Genomic DNA, 18260 nt, shown 5'->3' with positions numbered 1-18260 from the left:
TGAATAATACTATGAATATTGATTCACCATAAACGATATACAACAAGGGGCAGTATATGAGCAACAGGCTCAAGCAAAATCCCCATATTTACATCAAGGGACTAATATTTGCCTCATACACGCGAGCGAAGCCCGACCCTCGGTACCCCATATGGCTCTCCAAGTGTTTGCAGTGAGGCTTATCGACTTTCGCGGATTGCTCATGAAAGTCGCCATCGCCACCATACATAATTAATCTCCCATTGCGGTGAAGCCCATTCTCGAGTGGTCTGCTACCGGGGCAATTATTTCGACGCAGCTCATTCAAAAATACCCAGTGAGTTTTGGCTTTTATGGCCCTTCTGTGTCCAGTCATTGATTCCAAGATCAGGGTGGTTGTTGAACAATGACAAAACGTCAAACAAGATGGAATCATGCGCCAACAGAATGAATACATTGGGATCGGAGTTAAATGACTGGAGTATGTTGAGACTCTCCTGCGGGTCATCGCCGTACGATCGAGTTGCTTCCTCTGCAAACCAGGAGATGAAGGACACACCGTAGAAACCCTTACCTTGAGCTTCCACTAGGGTTTTCCCGTTCTCCAAATAATTTTTTTTTGCAACTGTTATAGAAAATTCAAAGAGTTAGCAGTAGATTTCTTCCGCAAAAGGTCAACGTATGGTCATCTTTGTGCTGCAAGGTCAGCTCATATCGCTTCCTCAAAATTTCCCCACGTGCCTTTGCAGTTGTACTTGTGGAGAAACTTTCAAAGCCAGCATTATTAATTTCGATGTCTTCGATGAAGTCTTCCTTTGCCATATCCACGCAGCTCTGAAGTACTTTTCCAATAGATGGCCCATAGACCGGAAACTCCTTTTTCGAGCCCGTACAAGCTAAAGCTACCAGTCCATTGTTGATCAGAAGAGTAGGGCCTGAGAGCTTTGTTGGAAATATCACTGTCTCGTTGGGTATGTTATAGCGCGTCAGTGGCTTGGAATAGTTAGGATGGGTTTTTTCGCGCCGAGAGAATAGCACGGAACTGACTACTTCTATATATCACGAAGCATATGATGCATAAATATCCCCAATGACTGATCTCTGGAAAGAGACTAGGCAATCTCCTCATACTCTCTTCACTGGGCATTGAGCTCAACGCGACTCATGCCTCCAGCCAAATTCTCGGTGGGAAATACCCCAATTCCCCATTATCCGCTCTTGGGGGACGGCGGACCGCAAATGCCTCGTGTAAATTGAGCCGTTTAGCTGAGGTATTCCAACCTTCGGCAAAGCGAGCCGCATCAGACACAGTCGTTTTGGATATTGAGGCTCGGGCGGTGCCTAGTGTAATATTTCCCTTGCGATTTCTCTTGACACTTTTATCTAGTATGTAATAATTTTCAAAATTGCCTCTAAGGTATGTTCCATAAAGATATCTGGTATAGGTATTTGAAGGTACATTTTATTCAGACTTCCTACAGTTTTCTTAATATGTTTCTACCCCAGTGTGTGTAGATAGTAGCTTAAGTAGTCAGCCGCACCAAATCTGAGATAGAAGGTTCTATGTGGGAGCTGGCACGAAACAACAAATCTGTTGGCTAGTAGTCAAGTCGAAAGCACCAGTAACAACGAAAACACTTCCCATATTAATCATAAACGTGTTAACAGACTGTGATAGTCATGATATATTTCCGTCCAATTCATAGTTGAATACAATCATTCCGTACATGTCAAGTGAACAATCGCAACTAGTATTGATTGAACCGAGAAACCCGAGAATTGGTTTTTACAATGAATTTCAAGTTCAGCAATTAGTAACTTAATATATTTTGTCAATGGTTTAAATAATTCCGAACGCACTTTAGCGATATAGAATTTCTTCACCAAGCATTAGTCATCGAACGGGCAAGATGGCCGAGTTGGTCTAAGGCGTCAGGTTAAGGTCCACCTTAACTCCCACTGTTTCGGCAGTTTCCTGATCTACGTTTGTAGGCGTGGGTTCGAATCCCACTCTTGTCATTTCCTTTTTGCCTTTTGTGCTTTCAGGTTCACAGAAACTGAGAAGGTCTTTTTGTTTGGGCAGAATAACCGAATGTGTTGCGGTAACTTCGTTGTGCGCCGTCAATTTCTTTTTTCATAGGACTTTCTTTGTTGAAAGCATAAGAAAAAGAAAATAAAAACCCAGGCGTCGAGAAAAGAAGTAATCCTGGTTGTTGTCAAGCTAGATAGTAGCTGTCCATGCGTCTATGTTCTGGACAAGCAATTACAAACTCTGTGATAACTTAGAAATGGCTTTCTACAGGCCCAGAAGCTTAGCTTCAGCATCCAGCGTTCTCTCCATATCCTCAAAGATTTTTCGTGACTTGTTTGGGCTGCGGAATAGCCAGGTCAACGTCGCAGTGGGCAGCCCAATTTGGCAGAACAGACCCAGGGTATTATTTGACGAAGGAACTTCCGTAAGACTTCAAACCCCGTTCCAATCATCGTACGGGCGTGGAATGTATTCGCCCCATGTTTGAGGTCGACTTTTCATGTCCCACGCATGATCTTTGCACCTGAGGTATGCAGAATGTAGCAAGGTGTATTTCTCTTCGAGACACCTCTAATGCAGATGGTCGCAGTTAGCAAAATCCGAGGAAATGCTAACGCTGCATCGAGGCGAAGAAAATTACGGGAAGACAGCGTACTCAAGACAATATAGGCCTTTTAACTCTCAGTTCCAGAATATTTATGTCATCCAAGTCCCCAAAAATGATCTCGACGGAGAGATAACCTCCTGCCCTATGCTCGCTTTGAAAGGGTCGTGAAAAAAGCAGCAACGTACCAATCGCGATGCTTCTTGGATAAAATGTGTAGATAGTCACCCCCAATGAGCCCAGTGGCCCTAGTACTAGGTTTCCTGTTAGCCTTTATTGTCCCGTACACGGATGAATCCAACAGTTTCACAAGTCAAACATGAATATTCTCGGCATAATGAACTGTAAAAATAATAAGCAGAGCTTAGCCAATGTCAATATTTGTAACTGAAACAATCAAATTGATTATGGTATGGAATAAACTGTTCGGATAGATTTGTCACAAATTTGGAGCAGAAATTCGACATATCGGAGACTTTTGAGCCTCCGAATTTCTACCCCTCACAGGAGCTTGGGCAGCTCCAAGGCAAAGTTGGTGTCAATGAATACATAGATCATAATATTCCATCCGGAGTAGAAATTAGTACCATATAAAAGCGACGTTGACCCCCCGAAATTCTTCCATTGAATATTAGTTCAATTATACAATACATTGCATATCACGTAAATGTCCACCCAAAACGTCATCCGACTCACTTCCCAGGGCTCCTGGGAAAACCTTGCCCACTTCAAAGAGCCCATTCCTTCAGCTGGCAAGCATGAAGTGCTCATTGCGGTCAAAAGTGTGTCACTAAACTTCCGCGACATTGCCGTCGCAACTGGTAAATATCCATTCCCAGTCAAGGACAACGTCGTCCCTGGTTCGGATGCTGCCGGTGACGTTGTTGAAACAGGCGAGGGAGTCTCTGGCTTTAAGCGTGGTGATCAGGTCATTGTTGCCTTTGATCCTACTACATTGTACGGCCCGATCAAGAACTGGGGCAACGGCTTGGGTGGTCCCGTGGACGGTGTTTTAAGGGAATACATTTCAGTTCCTGCCCAGGCTGTTGTGAAGATTCCCGCAGACTCAAAGCTTAGCTATGCCCAGTGGGCTAGTGTTGTTTGCACAGGCACCACAGCTTGGAACTCGCTGTATGGAAACAATCCTTTGAAACCGGGACAAACCGTTCTGTTCCAGGGTGAGTTCAAGAAGACCCCCGACTGGGCTGCCGAGGCTCAAAAGATTACCGATGGACAGGGCGTCGACTTCATTCTGGAAAATGGTGGCTCAGGGACTATCAAGCAGTCCCTTGATGCTATTGCCTTTGGTGGTGTGATTTCGGTAATAGGATTCCTCTCCGCTGCGAAGCAAGAGGATATGCCTGATGTTGCTGGCCTTGCCTTGGCCAAGGGAGCTGTTGTTCGTGGTATTATGGTTGGTTCGAAGCAGCAAATGGAGGACGCGACTCGGTTCATCGGTACGCACAATCTTTCTGTCGCAGTCGAGAAGACTTTCAAGTTCGATCGCGATCAGGTGGTTGAGGCATTGAACTATCTTGCCAGTGGTCAGCACTTCGGCAAAGTCTGCATTGATTTCTGAATATGCAGCTAGCAAATCGATCAGGTAGACAAAATGTACCGGCAGTCTTACTATTGCTCATTGTCTGAGTAATTAAGGGTATCTGAATGAGTTGAAACCACATTCTTCTACATTGTAGATTGTTTCCATTCATATATTTCAATAAAAGCTTCTGCATACTGCCATTGCGGAGGTCGCAAGAATGAGCTGTGAGGAGTATGAGTTACGGGAACTGAACAGCAAGCCCGCCAGCGGTGTGGATATGCGCTTTACCAGACGTATCTTATGGAGCTCCTGCTAAGTATAATTATAACCCCCAGGAGCACTTGCTCCGATCTGTCTCGCTCCTAGGAGTGATAAGTATATTTCCTAGAGGACATTTAGCTCCTGGAGGCCTTGAGCATGATCCTGGGAACACTGGGTGAATATAGCTCCCTAACTCAGCATAACGTAAGCTAATCAGGAAAAATAGCTAGCTGGGTTTACAGTAGACCAGAAAAAGACAGGCAAACGCAATCAAGTGCGGCGGCGTTGAGAAATTGATGAGCCGCTCCCTTTCCATGGCGTTGGAACCCGTAAGGTACTCACTTTGAAAATATATAGCTAGGGCTCACTTCAAGCCGCGTAGTCTCCCAACATTACTATAAATGTGTGAAAGAACTATTTTATAATATTTCAACATCGACAAGGACTAATAAAAAACCATTCCAGGATGGCCAGGCTAAGGTACACCATTTTCAATGACAACTTCAAATTGAATCTCAAGAAATTATAAACAATCATATTGAACCGTTCTCATTCAACATATAGGGACTTGAATGTCGGATGGAAAGAAGCGCAAGCCAGTAAGATCACATGGTAGTCTATCTATAATGGTAGACTATAACCAGTAATAGACCGAACTCTTTGCGCTCAGATTGGAGGGAAGAAACTGAAAGCGAGGCTGGTACAGAGAGGTCGCTTTAGTGAGAGCGGCGACGGAACTTCGAGGCGACTGGAGTTGGAGTGGGAAGAGCAGGCAAGGTGAAGTCGGGGACTCCAGACTCAGCGGCAAGGGAAGCGAGACCCTTAAGGGCGGACTCAGCCAGAGAGGTTATAGTGGAAACAACACGCAGAACAACTTCAGCCGTAGAGAGCACGGTAGACACCTCCGAAGGAAGACCAGAAAGAGAAGAAATAATCTCCAGGAAAGACTCTGCATCAGAGGCTGCATCAGACATAGTACTCAGAGCAAACTCAACCTCGGAGACCACGTCGGATACAGTGACGGACGACCCAGAGCTGGTTTTAGCAGCAAGCTCAGCGAGATGCTCGAGGCCACTCTCAGCATTTGACGTGGCAGTATAAATGTCGCCCAGAAGGGTGTCGGCCTTGGAGATCACAGAGACTGCATCGGCAGGCAGATCCACGGTGTCGATAGACTCGAGTGCGGACTTGGCGTCAGAGACCACAGTGGAAACGTTACCCAAAGCAGCCTCGGCTCCCTCGAACAAGACGGTCACGTCGCTGGGGCTGGGCGAGCTAGTGGGAATCGTGATAGCGGTCTGGGTGGGAACAGCACTAACCGCACCACAGAGGGCGAAAGCGATGGAAAGAATAGAGGCCTTCATTGTAGAAGAGTGAAGATGGGATAAGGTTGAGTAAGGTTTGAGCAGAAGTGGTAATTTAAGGGATATCAGAGAAGATTAGAGAAGAGTAGAGTGGTTGAAGGTTGGATGGACAGAGGATCGAGCGCCCTTATGTGTCTTATTTTGCTCATACTTCATTATCTAAAACTACTCGTCAACCCCCTGAAATTCGAGTCTACCGGGTTTGTACGGAGAGGCTGATAAGGGTTCCCTAATGCTCCTACTTCATTCTGGCAATTGAGAGGATACCACCAGGATTCAATTAGTGGATATGGATGGTGCCACCAGGATTGCTTCAGTTGTCCGGTGCCGTGGGCTCAGCCACTATCGACATTGGACGAGAACCTCATGAGCATGCTATCATGCCAATGGTGGTCTGAAAGCTAATTAGGCCCATGGATCCAGACTAACCGCCTGACTAGGAATAGGATCTCCGATGCTAACCTATGGCTCTTCATCAAAACCGTTACAGGATACGGAATAGATGCCCGAATAGATATGGTCGTCTCCACTCAAGACCATTTTTGAGTAACCTACCGGGGCAGGTGGAGAGATTCTCCACTGTTCGCTTCCGGCGGTGTTTGTTTGGTGGACTCAAAATAAGGCATGAGTACGCAAATTGTTCCTGCGTGATAAGTTCAACGCTTCAGATCGCATAAGCATGGCCCAGTGATAGCTCATTCAAACTGAACCATCTTACACCGCCTTGGCTTTATACTAAACCAATAAAGGCAAGTTCGAAAGAGGCAAGTCCAAACCGGATTTGTGGTACGTGCGGGGCTCGGGAGCCTCCGATCTTGATATACAGGCTTGGCTCCCAACGTCCTCCGATTCCACTACACCTCCCCAGCCATGGCGGTCCAATCCCTACGAGAAATAAATTCATATAACCTACGCACTTTCAAAAGCCATTATGTCGCCGAGATCTCAGGCTCACTCGGCGATCTGGGCACATTTCTACCCATTGCCATCGCCCTAGCGGCGAACGGCACCATCTCCCTCGCCAGCACGTTAGTCTTCTCAGGCATCTTCAACATTCTCACCGGCCTATACTTCGGGATCCCACTACCAGTGCAGCCCATGAAAGCCATCGCGGCCGTGGCGATCGCGCGCAGTTTCCCGAACGGCGCGATCGCTGCGGCCGGTATCTTCGTCGGCGCTTGTATCTTCGTCTTCAGCATAACGGGCATCTTACATTGGTTCGCAAATGCTATTCCCATCCCTATTGTAAAAGGTATCCAGGTTGGCGCGGGTTTGTCTCTGATCATCACTGCTTGTGGGAACGTGCTCCAACCATTGGGGTGGATCAGTCCGTCCTGGGCAGATAACCGCCTCTGGGCGATCGCGGCTTTTGTGGCGCTAGTCATGACAAATGTCTTCCGTCGCGTGCCTTATGCGCTCGCTGTGTTTGTTTTGGGTCTGGTGTTTGCTATTATTCGCACCGCGGAGGCGGGATATCTGCCCGGCTTCGAGATTTGGCAACCTTCCGGTATGCTCCCAACACCGAGGCAATGGGCTACTGGTTCTCTGGATGCTGGTATCGGTCAGATTCCATTGACGACGTTGAACTCTATCGTTGCGGTTGTTCATCTTGCCCATGATCTGCTGCCAAACGTGCGCACCCCATCCATTACCCATATTGGGATGAGTGTTGCCGGTATGAACCTCCTGGGCTGTTGGTTCGGTGCGATGCCCGTCTGCCACGGCTCTGGTGGACTTGCAGCGCAGTACCGGTTTGGCGCCCGATCCGGTGCGAGTGTCATATTCCTTGGAGGGCTAAAGCTCATTATTGGCTTGCTATTTGGCGAGACGTTGGTTGATCTTCTGAAACGATTCCCCGGTGCGTTCCTGGGCGTCATGGTCATCGCTGCTGGCGTCGAGCTGCTTAGTGTTGGAGAGAGTCTTAACACGACCGGTGCTCAGGACCTCAAACAAGCAGGACATGGTCTATTGGGCAGTGCCGAACAGCATCTAGGCCCCATTCTCACAGACGAGGAACGAAGCCGTCGCTGGACTATCATGATGGTCACAGTTGGAATGTTGGTCGGTTTCAAGAACGATGCTATCGGCTTTGTTGCTGGCATCATTTGTCACTGTGCATATGAACTTCCTGGATGGTGGGAGAGGGCACGGAGCCGTTGGTCAGAGGGACGCTTACGTCTGCGCGACTGATCGCCCCATGAACCAACATCATTCTAGCACTTATATATTCACACTTACACATCTGCCTTACGGAGCAGGCATCCTTTCGGCATTCACTTTTGTGCGGAGGATTCGTGTATATCCTACAGCACTCAGCTCTTCTCTCCGTTATGAGTATTTGAAGAGATCACTGAAGCTGCACTCAAGCTGTACATTGCATGCGATACAAATTGTGATTGAAAGAATCCAATTTCGGGGTTTTAGTTACATATTTCTAAATGTTCAATCTTGACACATGATAATATTTTGTTTTCAAGTATACAAGAAGCAATCCACATTTTCCTCACCCCACCCAGCCTTAAATCACATTGTTGACGTCAAACCCAGACTGTCTCGGCACGCGTGCTCCAGTACTAGGATCCTCAAATTGCCTGAACCCAACATCCCTGCTCGCTCCACTGCCAATCATCCTCCGATGCTGCCCAGTAACATGATCAACATCAAACTCCCCAAGCTGATCATAAGCATCAGTCATAGGGTTATAAACACGACTATCCCTAGGTTGCACACCAATATCAAAATCATCCCCATCACCATCAAGCAACTGCGCCGCAGCCCCACCAGCAAGGATAGGCCCAGAATGCGAAACAACACCAGGCGTCGACGTTGGGGTCGGCGTATCATCCTCCTCGTCTATTTCCACAATCCGCCGCACACCACCAGCCGACGTGGCCCCAGAACCAGAACTAGAGGTATAGCCCGCATTCAAGGGCTCCGGCAGGGACAGCTGCTCCTGGCCGGTACTATCATATCGCCGTTCCTCGATCATAGCTGGCTGACCGAGGTCCTGGTGTGCCGTGCGGACGATGGTTGTGCCGTCGGACTCGGTATGCGAGGTTGTTGAATAGCGATGGCCGGTTGTGACCTGGCCGTCGTTGCCGCTGGCTGTGGAACTGTAGTAGTATGATGAACTTGTGAAAGAGTCGGACATCTTGGTAGGTTGCTGCGCTGGGTGGGATGTGCGAAATAAAGAAGTTGATCTGTTTCACTTCCGCTGGGAGTTGTGGATATGGGAACTGTTGATGGTGGTGTATTAGGGGGTATGTTTATGTACTGCTGGTATAGTTGTAGTTCTTGGGTCGTGTTTTGCGTTATGCAGGTGCAGAGCCGGCGCTGCATGAATATTTCGAGATGTACAGTATATAAATGTTGGACTTTAGTTTCCTTTTCTCCTTTGCTTTCGATATATTTATATCATTCCAGGTTGCTGTTTTGTGGCAAGCTCTACTCGCCGCTTGCATCATTGCCTCTTATGGCGATAGCTTTGATTGGAGTGCAGAGAAGGCGAGAACGGTCGGAGACCCCGTCTGTGGAGCCTACAGGACTGAAGCAATGCCACAGAGTCAAGCACGAATCAAAAAAACCCCTGGATGGACATGGCCAAGCTCAGCATGCTATATAGATCTGGACGCACGGACCGCCAACCAATCAAGTCGATATCAAAATCGCTTATCATCCATCCCCGCTCCTCCCCTCACTGCTTCCCAGAACTTCCCTCTCTCACCCCCAGGGACAACACACCTGGAAACCCCAACATGTCCGGCCTCACCGAATCCCAAGTCGCCTCCTTCCGCAAGAACGGGTACCTAGTACTCCCAGACTACCTAAGCACAGAAGAAACAAACAACTTAATTAACGAAACAAACAACCTCCTCGCCACCTTCCCACTAGAATCCCACCCCCTAACGCAATTCACGACAGGCGATGGAGCAGACGAAAGCGCCAACCACGTGGGCGACGACTATTTCCTAACATCCGGCGACAAAATCCGCTACTTCTTCGAGCCAGATGCCCTGAGCACAGAGCCAGACCCGCTAACAGGCCGGGCAGCTCTCCTCAAACCCAAGAACTTAGCCGTTAATAAAATTGGCCATTCGTTGCATACCCTATCACCGCCCTTCAAAGCCGTCTCCCTGAACAAGCGCAATGCGGCTGTTGCGAAGTCGCTTGGTTTTAGCGATCCGCGCGTTCTGCAGTCTATGGTTATTCTGAAACAACCTTCTATTGGCGGTGCTGTGCCCTCGCATCGCGATTCAGAGTTCCTTTATACCGATCCGCCGTCGGCTGTTGGGTGGTGGTATGCTTTGCAAGATGCCAGTCCTAAGAATGGCACGTTGGGTATGTGGAAGGGTTCGCATACGGGTGCGAAGGGGGGTCATATTAAGCGGCGGTTTGTGAGGGGTGCAGATGGGGGTACGGAGTTCATTGAGAATGAGGGTCCTGCTTTGCCGAGGGGGATGGAGGAGGAGGAGGCTGGTTCGGGGCCTTCTAAGGAGGATTTGGAGATTTTGGATATTAAGGCTGGGTCGCTTGTGCTTATTCATGGGAATGTGTTGCATAAGAGTGAGAAGAATACTAGTGAGCGGAGTCGGTATGCTTATACCTTCCATGTTATCGAGGGGGCGGAGGGGTGGGAGTATGATGAGCGGAACTGGTTGCAGCCTCCTGCGGGGGGATTTTCGAAGTTGGAGAGGTAAAATATTTAGGTATTGTTTTATATAGGGTCATTGAATGCTTGTAAATAGTGTCGACTTTTTTTATTCTATGCAAATCCTGTACAAAATTTGAATGGCCCGCCATGTACACCGAGTGTGTAAATCCCAGACACCCCGAACTCCAAGTTGTGATAGTCGGAACAGATCAGGTTGCCTTTAGCATGTCGAGCATTCCCTTGGTTTGCCATGCTTGCTGTGCCATCTCAACCTCGGTGCGCACCCTAGTGTGCAGACGCTGCACCATCTTGTCGACTTGTGTTGACTGGCCGAGATTACCAGAGTAGATGTCGAGGAGGTTCATGGCGACCTCGACGCTAAGGTTAACATAACGGGGCTCGCGGATGCTCTTGTGCACCCACTGGAGAACGGGCTGGAGGGTGACCTCGTCGCGGTCCTTTAGCGAAGCTCGCAGGGCGGAGCGGTGGCGCAAAGCAGTGAGACATGTGAGGATGGAGGTGGTGTCGCCAGAGGCAAGAACGGTGTCCAGCGCAGTTGAATAACGTGCCTTGCGGAGGTCGTGATCCCATGGCTGTTCTCTCTTGCGCTTTTTGTTGTCCTGGCCTTCAATGACAATTTCCACGCCTTCTCCGACGAAGTCGCGTCCACGCAGACGCTTCTCCCATCCAGATCCGCGGGCCTTCTTGTTCTTCTTTGCAACCTCCCGGTCGTGCTCCTCCAGCTTACCCTCCAACAGGGCAGCCATCTCCTTCCGACGCTCCTTCTCCTTGGCCTTTTGTTGACCAGACAGACGGGTCTTGATAGATAGCAGACCTGACTGCATGCCCACGGCGATGTGTTTGTCCTCATACTCGGTTCCAGAAGTGATGGCACGCAGAGAGAGAATAGGCGAGGGGTACTTGGAACCAGAAACAGGGTTCCACCCTGTGGTCTCAAAGACCTTCATGTGTCCATCAAGCGCACCACTGAGCAAACGTTCACCATTAGAAGCCAGTGCAAGAGCAGTAACAGTCTTCTGGTGGCTCTGAATCATGTGCAATGGCTTACCAGCCACGATATCCAGCACGGCGATCTTGTTATCAGCCGCGGCAAGCACAGTAGTGCCCGTAGGCATGGGAAGGACACTCTCGATTGGCGCACCCATCTTGAAAGTCATAGCAGCACGGCTTGCGACGCGAGGATCCCACAAGCGCACAGTACGATCGTAAGAACCAGACACGACAAGACCAGAAGAAGCCATTGAGCCAGGCATGAAAGCACCGCTACGAACGTAATCGCTGTGGCCGACAAAGGTGCGCGCACTGTTCTGCGAGGGCAAGTCCCACAGACGGACAGTGCGGTCATCACTGGCTGTGAGAACAGAGGTGGGATCGCTGGGTGAGAACTTACTCACCCACACGGGCTGCTTGTGTTCTTTCCATGTCTTCAGGATGGCGCGCGATTTGACATCGAAAACTTGCACGGAACCAGTGTCGTCACCAGTCACCAAGACACGGCCATCGGGACGGACATCGGTACCGCGCACAGTATCATCGAAGCGGGTGATTGTCCGTAGAAGTTTGCGAGTGCGAATAGAGTAGATTTGGACTCGGGCACCTGTTGTCACGGTGAAGACATCAGGCGGTTGTGTAAGAGATGGGAAGGCCGCAGCGGAGGAGGGAACAGCGGGCTGAGTGATGAGGTTGACTGGGCCATTGGCTGGCGAGGGGATCAGAAGTGGGTTCTTGAAGGTGCGCCAGTATTGCTGTTCCGGCGTTAATTGCGTCGAGGGTAGCGAGGCGAGCTTGACCTGCTGCAGAGGCAGGACGGGGGCTGCCATAGTGGCAGTGGGTATCAAAGGACAGTCGGACGGTGAAGGTTAAAGTGCAGTTGATTAAAATGGAACAATTACTGGTAGAGCTGGACGCCCGACGAATATCGTGTTATCGTGAAATTCATGAAGACCATCTTTTTTCTGCCGATCAAAAAAGTTCGTCTGGCCCAATCGGGAATGGTGGCGGTAGCTGTTGTGGCCTGAGGCTACCAAGTAGACTTGGTAGCCTCAGGCCACAAGGCAGAAATATCCTGTCAGTGCTGCATTCATGAATACGGATTGAGAACCGGAATTATAGTAACTCCGAATGAGCGGATTACTAAGGATGAGCATAGCATAAATAGCAAGAAATAGCAAGTAATAAATGACAGAGATTTCAATGCCCTCATTGGCTGAGCAAGTTACGGAAGACAGCAAGTTCCAACAGTTATGAGCCCGGTACGCCCATAATTGGACAGCAAGACTATTCTGAAGCTATTCACAGGTGACAATTCACTTGCCAGAGCTTTCTCGTCGCCGTCCGATTACCCCTGAACCCCTGAATCCTCCGAATACCCTCATCCATCCGAAAAGGTCCAAGGAACTCACTTGCTGCGATCAACAAGTGAACATAATGGACTCGAGCACCTATCTCTCCGCTATGAAGAGCGAAAAACTGAAGGACTCGTCACAATGGCAGTCGTGGCACCAGCGAGTGAAGGTATTCGCTCAACGCAGAGACATTTGGGATCTCTGCAACCCCGATGCGGACGAATTGCATCGTCCAGAGGCTCTCAGAGAGCCTATTGCAGCTGACTACCCTGATGATGGGTCTCAGGAAGACAAGCGAGACTGGAGAGACCGCCTCGAAGTCTATAAAATCAAGGCAAACCGCTGGGATAGACAGCGCAAAAGCCTAAATGAGATTGATGATCTTATCGTCAACTCTCTGGATGCATCACTCCGTGATGCAGTTTTGAAGTGCGAAACACCGTACGACCGTCTAGTATATCTCAGCAAGAGATTCGCTAGATCTGAAGCGTATACTGAAGAAGTACGCATGCAATGGAGAGCTTTGTCAACCCAAAAGCCGACCGGAGATGTCGAAAAATGGCTGATCTCATGGGTGGAGCTATATGAGCGAGCAGTCAGTCTCAAAATCATTGAAACTGCCAACGCAAATAAGGACTTACTGCAAGCCGTGAAAGAGGTCTTACCAATCTGGTGGCAAGCCAAATTCCAAGAGATCGTGATGGAGAAAGCATCGATAGAGACTCAAAGTCTGATCGAGTCCTTCCGATCGACATATCGTGAAATTGGACCTAATATAGCGTTGCCACCGGCGGCAGCACTGAAGGGGTCTTTTTCCACCTGGCAAGGATATCAGGAAGCGAAAACTGATGCGCCAAGTGATGCGAAAAAGGACTCAAAAGGCAAATTGGACGACACGCCTTTTGAGGCAAGACCATGCCCGTGTGGAATCAAATTCCACAAACCCGCCAATTGCTACACTCTGAATGCCGCGATGAGACCCGACGGTTTCACGGTATCAAAAGAGAGGCAGAGACAGGCCGAGAAAACGCTTGCTGCAGATCCAGCGTGGAAGAAATGGGTCAATGAAGCTATTGAGAAAGCATCGCCAAAGCTGTCAAATGCAGTCACTGGAAACATGGCCTTCTCCACTAGCTTACTAGACCTACCGGCGTCATCCATCAAGGACCGGTGGATCTTGGACTCCGGTTCCAGCGTACATGTCTGTAATAATAGAAGTCGCTTTGTGGACCTTTCCACTTGCCAGCACTCTCTATCGACCGGTGACGGCAAGACATCTGTTATCGGGCAAGGGACAGCAAGGCTTCATGGCATCGATCCAATCACAAGAAAGGAGAAGGTGATTACCTTAAGCAACGTCTATTACGCACCAGGTTTCCATGTAAACCTAGTGTCGTACGCTCGCTTGAAGGAGAAAGGCGGACATTGGTCTGAGGAAGCAGGCTATATCGAAGATCACAATGCCATCCCAATTGTCAGCCTGAAATTGTGGAAGTCAGCCGGCTTATGGGTCTTCGATCAACCCGGGAGAGCACCGTTACGGACAGCAAATGCCGTCCGATCATCATCATCGCCAAAACAGTCAGCCGCATCAGCTGAAGTATGGCATCGTCGACTAGGCCATCCGCAGTACAAGACTGTACAGCAAGTGGCAAAGCTAGTCGAGGGCGTCACAATTGACGCTAGGACAGAGGATCACGCAATTTGTGAGACTTGCCACCTAGGAAGATCAGATCGCCAAGTATCAAGAAGACCAATTGGAAGGGTTTTCGGGCCACTTGGTAGGGTTCATTTTGATCTGATACAGCTTCCACGTGCTTACAATAAGCATAACTGGATCTCCCACTTCTATATTGAAGGAATAAGGTTCCACTGGGTCATGACGCATGAGTACAAGCCCGAATGTCAGCTTGCAATCAATCATTTCGTCCAATTGGCCAAGAACTGGTGGAAACTTCCGATCAAAGCTTTCAATTATGATAATGAGAAAGCTGCAGGACGTCCAGCTGAGCAGAGCTTGACATCCGATGGAATTGTGGTCTATCATAGTCCACCAAGGCACCCCGAGATGAATGGGTATGCCGAAAGAGCAGGAGGTGTCATCATTCTTCGCATGAGAATGCTGATACTCGAAGGCAAGCTCCCAAAGGAGCTATGGCCTGAAGCAGCAATGGCAGCAGTCTGGCTGCTGAATCGGACCCCAACGTATCTGGCTGATCAGAAACGTTGGATAGTCCCATGGGGTGAAGTCATGAAGAGCTTCGCCGGCGAGCAAGCGCCACCAATCAACTTGGCCAACGTCAGGTTATACGGCAGTCTCGCTTATTGCCGTATCGAGAAGCAGGTTCAGTCAGACAAGATGAATCCTCGTGCTGAGATTGGCTTCTTGGTAGGCTATATAGCATCAAACGTTTGGAAAATATGGTTTCCGCAAGCCAACAAAATACGGCTCGTTCGGGATGCTATCTTCGATGAATCACGTCGATATACAGCGGACTTTCAGCACTTCCAGCAAGTGCCATTGCCAATACTGAAAGAACCGCAAGAACTGGACCAAACAGAGGCGACGAGAGCCTTCGAAGCATCGATCTCGACTAGATCAATGCCTGAATCAGAGCTAGAAGCAAGACCATTCAATGACGATGATCAAGATGTCAACATTAATGGCAATGCTAATAGCAATGCTAATGTCCGAAGCAATGAAGCTCAACATGAGACTCTAGACATTGGACAAAGAGACCGTTTTTCGGCCGAAAAACCGTCTCATAAAGAAGCAGCAATTCCTCTATTGGACAGCGACGGTTCTTCTGCAAAAGACACCGTTCAGCCAATCAGGAATCAGGAAAAGCCTGACCAGACATTCAGAGGTCAGGGGGTGTACAATACACCCGAAAGGGAAAGACGGGATGAAATAGACATCATCCCAGGCGCATTTCCCCAGGAAGTCCCGCTTCCACCTACTCCGCCAAGCGAGTATCCTGAGTCTCGTCAGGGGGTGGAAACGCTAGATGAAACGCGTGGCACGCAAGATCTAGCAAGGGACCAGGCTCATGATACGCAAGAAGTCGTACAGGAAGCTATAGAGGATCAGCAAGTGGACTCGGATGAAGAAGCCGAAATGCAATTGCTTGCTGGGCTCGCACCAAGGGATATCAATGGAGATGTCGATGAAACAAACATCATATCTGGTTCTCGAAGACGTCAGCCTAAGCGAGATGATGCTTATTCGTACGTCGCGATGGAACCGCCAGCGTATCTGCATGCATTTGCTGCTGGTCTGTACGCCGAGAAGCCAACTCGACGTCATAGAGATGATCTCCCTGAGCTTCCTAGGAACTGGAAGGATGTCATGAATCATCCCTTCCAGGAAGGCTTTCTCGCCGCTATGAGAAAAGAGATCGAATCGCTTACTAGAAAAGCGACATTCGATATCATCGATCGTCCGAAGGATCGAGGGAAGCAAATACTTCCACTTCTCTGGGTTTTCGCGTACAAATTTGATCAGGATGGATACCTTATCAAACTGAAAGCCAGAATTTGCGTCCGAGGTGATCTTGAGACCATATCATCAGATGAAAAGCGGGCTGCTACACTAGCAGCAAGAACAGCAAGGATGATATTCGCACTTGTTGCGGCGTTTGATCTTGATCTTCGACAGCGAGATGCTGTCACTGCTTTCTTGAATAGCAGGCTCGACAAGGACGTCTATACCAGAATGCCGGAAGGGTTTGGAACCCCTGGCAAGTGCTGGAAGCTCCGAAAGGCGCTTTATGGGTTGAGGATATCTCCTCGATTATGGCAGCAAGAAGCAGCCGGAGTTCTCACCAAATTAGGACTCCGTCAAGTGCCAGAAGACCCATGCGTATTTATCGGAAATGGGATCATCGTCTTTTTCTATGTCGATGATATATTGATAGCAAGTCATCAAAACGTCAGGAAGCTTGCTGATCAACTGGAAAGAGATCTCGAAGCTCATTGGGAGCTTACAGATCATGGAGACGCGGAATGGTTTCTGAATATCCGCATTATCAGAGACCGGCGTCTAAAGAAGCTGTGGCTATGCCAAGACAGCTATATATCAAGTATCGCGGCCCGGTATCACCTAACGGATAGGCCACCGGTTTCGACACCGCTGTCGCTTGATGAATTAGAGCCGTATCACGGCAAGGCAGATGCTCAATCAGTGCATCTATACCAGCAAAAGGTTGGCTCGGCCGGGTATGCCACCACGATAACCCGACCGGATGCCGCAAAAGCGAATGCGAAGCTTGCTCAATTCTTGACGAATCCTGGACCTCAACACCAAAAGGCGGCTGATAGACTGATCAGCTACCTCTATTCAACGCGGTACCACGCAATCGAGTATGGGTCTCAACAGGAAGACATCGAATCCGTCCAATTGGCAAGTGACGCGTCGTATGGAGATCATGCAGACCGGAAGAGCTCTGCAGGATATATCTGCCAGGTTTATGGAGGACCTGTGGACTGGAAGGCCACCAAACAACGGACGGTGACTACATCAACAACGGAAGCAGAGCTTCTTGGGCTCTCAGAAGCTGGCAAGCACCTTCAATGGTGGAGACGACTATTGCGGCATGTTGGTTTCGATCCTTCTCACGTTATTAGCATTGAATGCGACAATGAGAGAGCGATCAACTTGCTCACGTCTCAGGATGCTAGCTTCGACACCAAGCTTCGTCATGTAGACATTCACCACCTATGGCTGAGACAGGAAGTGCAGAAAGGCCGGATTTCGATCCGATGGGTGCCTACTGCCAGAATGGTAGCCGACGGCCTCACAAAATTGCTGCCAAGACAGCAGCACGAGCGTTTTGTGAAAATGCTTCACTTGGTGGACATCAGCCACTTGGTGGATGCTGGAAAGACGCCAGGGAGAGGTTGACGGGCCAATTGGAGAGCTTGCTGATTCATGAAGCTATTCCCAGTGGCAGCAAGCCAGCGACACTGCGCTTGCTGAGGGGGTGTGTCAGTGCTGCATTCATGAATACGGATTGAGAACCGGAATTATAGTAACTCCGAATGAGCGGATTACTAAGGATGAGCATAGCATAAATAGCAAGAAATAGCAAGTAATAAATGACAGAGATTTCAATGCCCTCATTGGCTGAGCAAGTTACGGAAGACAGCAAGTTCCAACATATCCTCCCCGTTCTCCTCATTCCAGACCAACCCTTGCAGGTATACATGGAAAACATAAGCGAGCACGAGCATATGAAGATACGGCTAATCCCGGGCCAAGATGACCATCCAAATCCGCATTACAAGAGATAAGAAACCCTATACTCAATCCCAGGCATTCCACCTCCAGCACATTCACCCCATGGGCTGTTAGATGGACAAAAGTGATATATCATTCATAGTTTTCCAGCCCTCTCAGTCTTTCGAGTAGTCTGGACCCTCTTACAGCATGTCAAGTTTTACTAATTCACTCGTGCATGC

General features: G+C 49.0%; 7 protein-coding genes across 7 annotated transcripts; 4 read left to right on the top strand and 3 right to left on the bottom strand.

Annotated features, from left to right (window-relative positions):
- Positions 1-3282: 3282 nt before the first annotated feature.
- Positions 3283-4194, top strand: N7508_005111 (zinc-dependent alcohol dehydrogenase family protein; the record flags this gene model as incomplete). Its single annotated transcript, XM_058463177.1, has 1 exon — positions 3283-4194. The coding sequence occupies one exon, from the start codon at positions 3283-3285 to the stop codon at positions 4192-4194; it is 912 nt and encodes a 303-aa protein (XP_058319655.1).
- A 941-nt stretch (positions 4195-5135) lies between these two features.
- On the bottom strand, positions 5136-5783 carry N7508_005110 (uncharacterized protein; the record flags this gene model as incomplete). The annotated part of the gene is made up of 1 exon (XM_058463176.1): positions 5136-5783. The coding sequence occupies one exon, from the start codon at positions 5781-5783 to the stop codon at positions 5136-5138; it is 648 nt and encodes a 215-aa protein (XP_058319654.1).
- Positions 5784-6653: 870 nt separating this feature from the next.
- Positions 6654-7973, top strand: N7508_005109 (putative sulfate/molybdate transporter; the record flags this gene model as incomplete). The annotated part of the gene is made up of 1 exon (XM_058463175.1): positions 6654-7973. The coding sequence occupies one exon, from the start codon at positions 6654-6656 to the stop codon at positions 7971-7973; it is 1320 nt and encodes a 439-aa protein (XP_058319653.1).
- Positions 7974-8301: 328 nt separating this feature from the next.
- On the bottom strand, positions 8302-8934 carry N7508_005108 (uncharacterized protein; the record flags this gene model as incomplete). The annotated part of the gene is made up of 1 exon (XM_058463174.1): positions 8302-8934. The coding sequence occupies one exon, from the start codon at positions 8932-8934 to the stop codon at positions 8302-8304; it is 633 nt and encodes a 210-aa protein (XP_058319652.1).
- Positions 8935-9394: 460 nt separating this feature from the next.
- N7508_005107 (phytanoyl-CoA dioxygenase family protein) lies at positions 9395-10480 on the top strand (the record flags this gene model as incomplete). Its single annotated transcript, XM_058463173.1, has 1 exon — positions 9395-10480. The coding sequence occupies one exon, from the start codon at positions 9395-9397 to the stop codon at positions 10478-10480; it is 1086 nt and encodes a 361-aa protein (XP_058319651.1).
- Positions 10481-10643: 163 nt separating this feature from the next.
- Positions 10644-12275, bottom strand: N7508_005106 (snoRNA-binding rRNA-processing protein UTP15; the record flags this gene model as incomplete). The annotated part of the gene is made up of 1 exon (XM_058463172.1): positions 10644-12275. One exon carries the CDS (start codon positions 12273-12275, stop codon positions 10644-10646), a length of 1632 nt encoding a protein of 543 aa, XP_058319650.1.
- Positions 12276-12882: 607 nt separating this feature from the next.
- N7508_005105 (uncharacterized protein) lies at positions 12883-13765 on the top strand (the record flags this gene model as incomplete). The annotated part of the gene is made up of 2 exons (XM_058463171.1): positions 12883-13607; positions 13672-13765. 2 exons carry the CDS (start codon positions 12883-12885, stop codon positions 13763-13765), a joined length of 819 nt encoding a protein of 272 aa, XP_058319649.1.
- Between the last annotated feature and the right edge of the window lie 4495 nt (positions 13766-18260).

Source organism: Penicillium antarcticum (assembly GCF_028974205.1).
Source record: "Penicillium antarcticum strain IBT 31339 chromosome Unknown utg000005l_segment0_segment0, whole genome shotgun sequence".
Taxonomy (NCBI): domain Eukaryota; kingdom Fungi; phylum Ascomycota; class Eurotiomycetes; order Eurotiales; family Aspergillaceae; genus Penicillium; species Penicillium antarcticum.
This window is presented reverse-complemented; position numbering and strand designations above follow the sequence as displayed.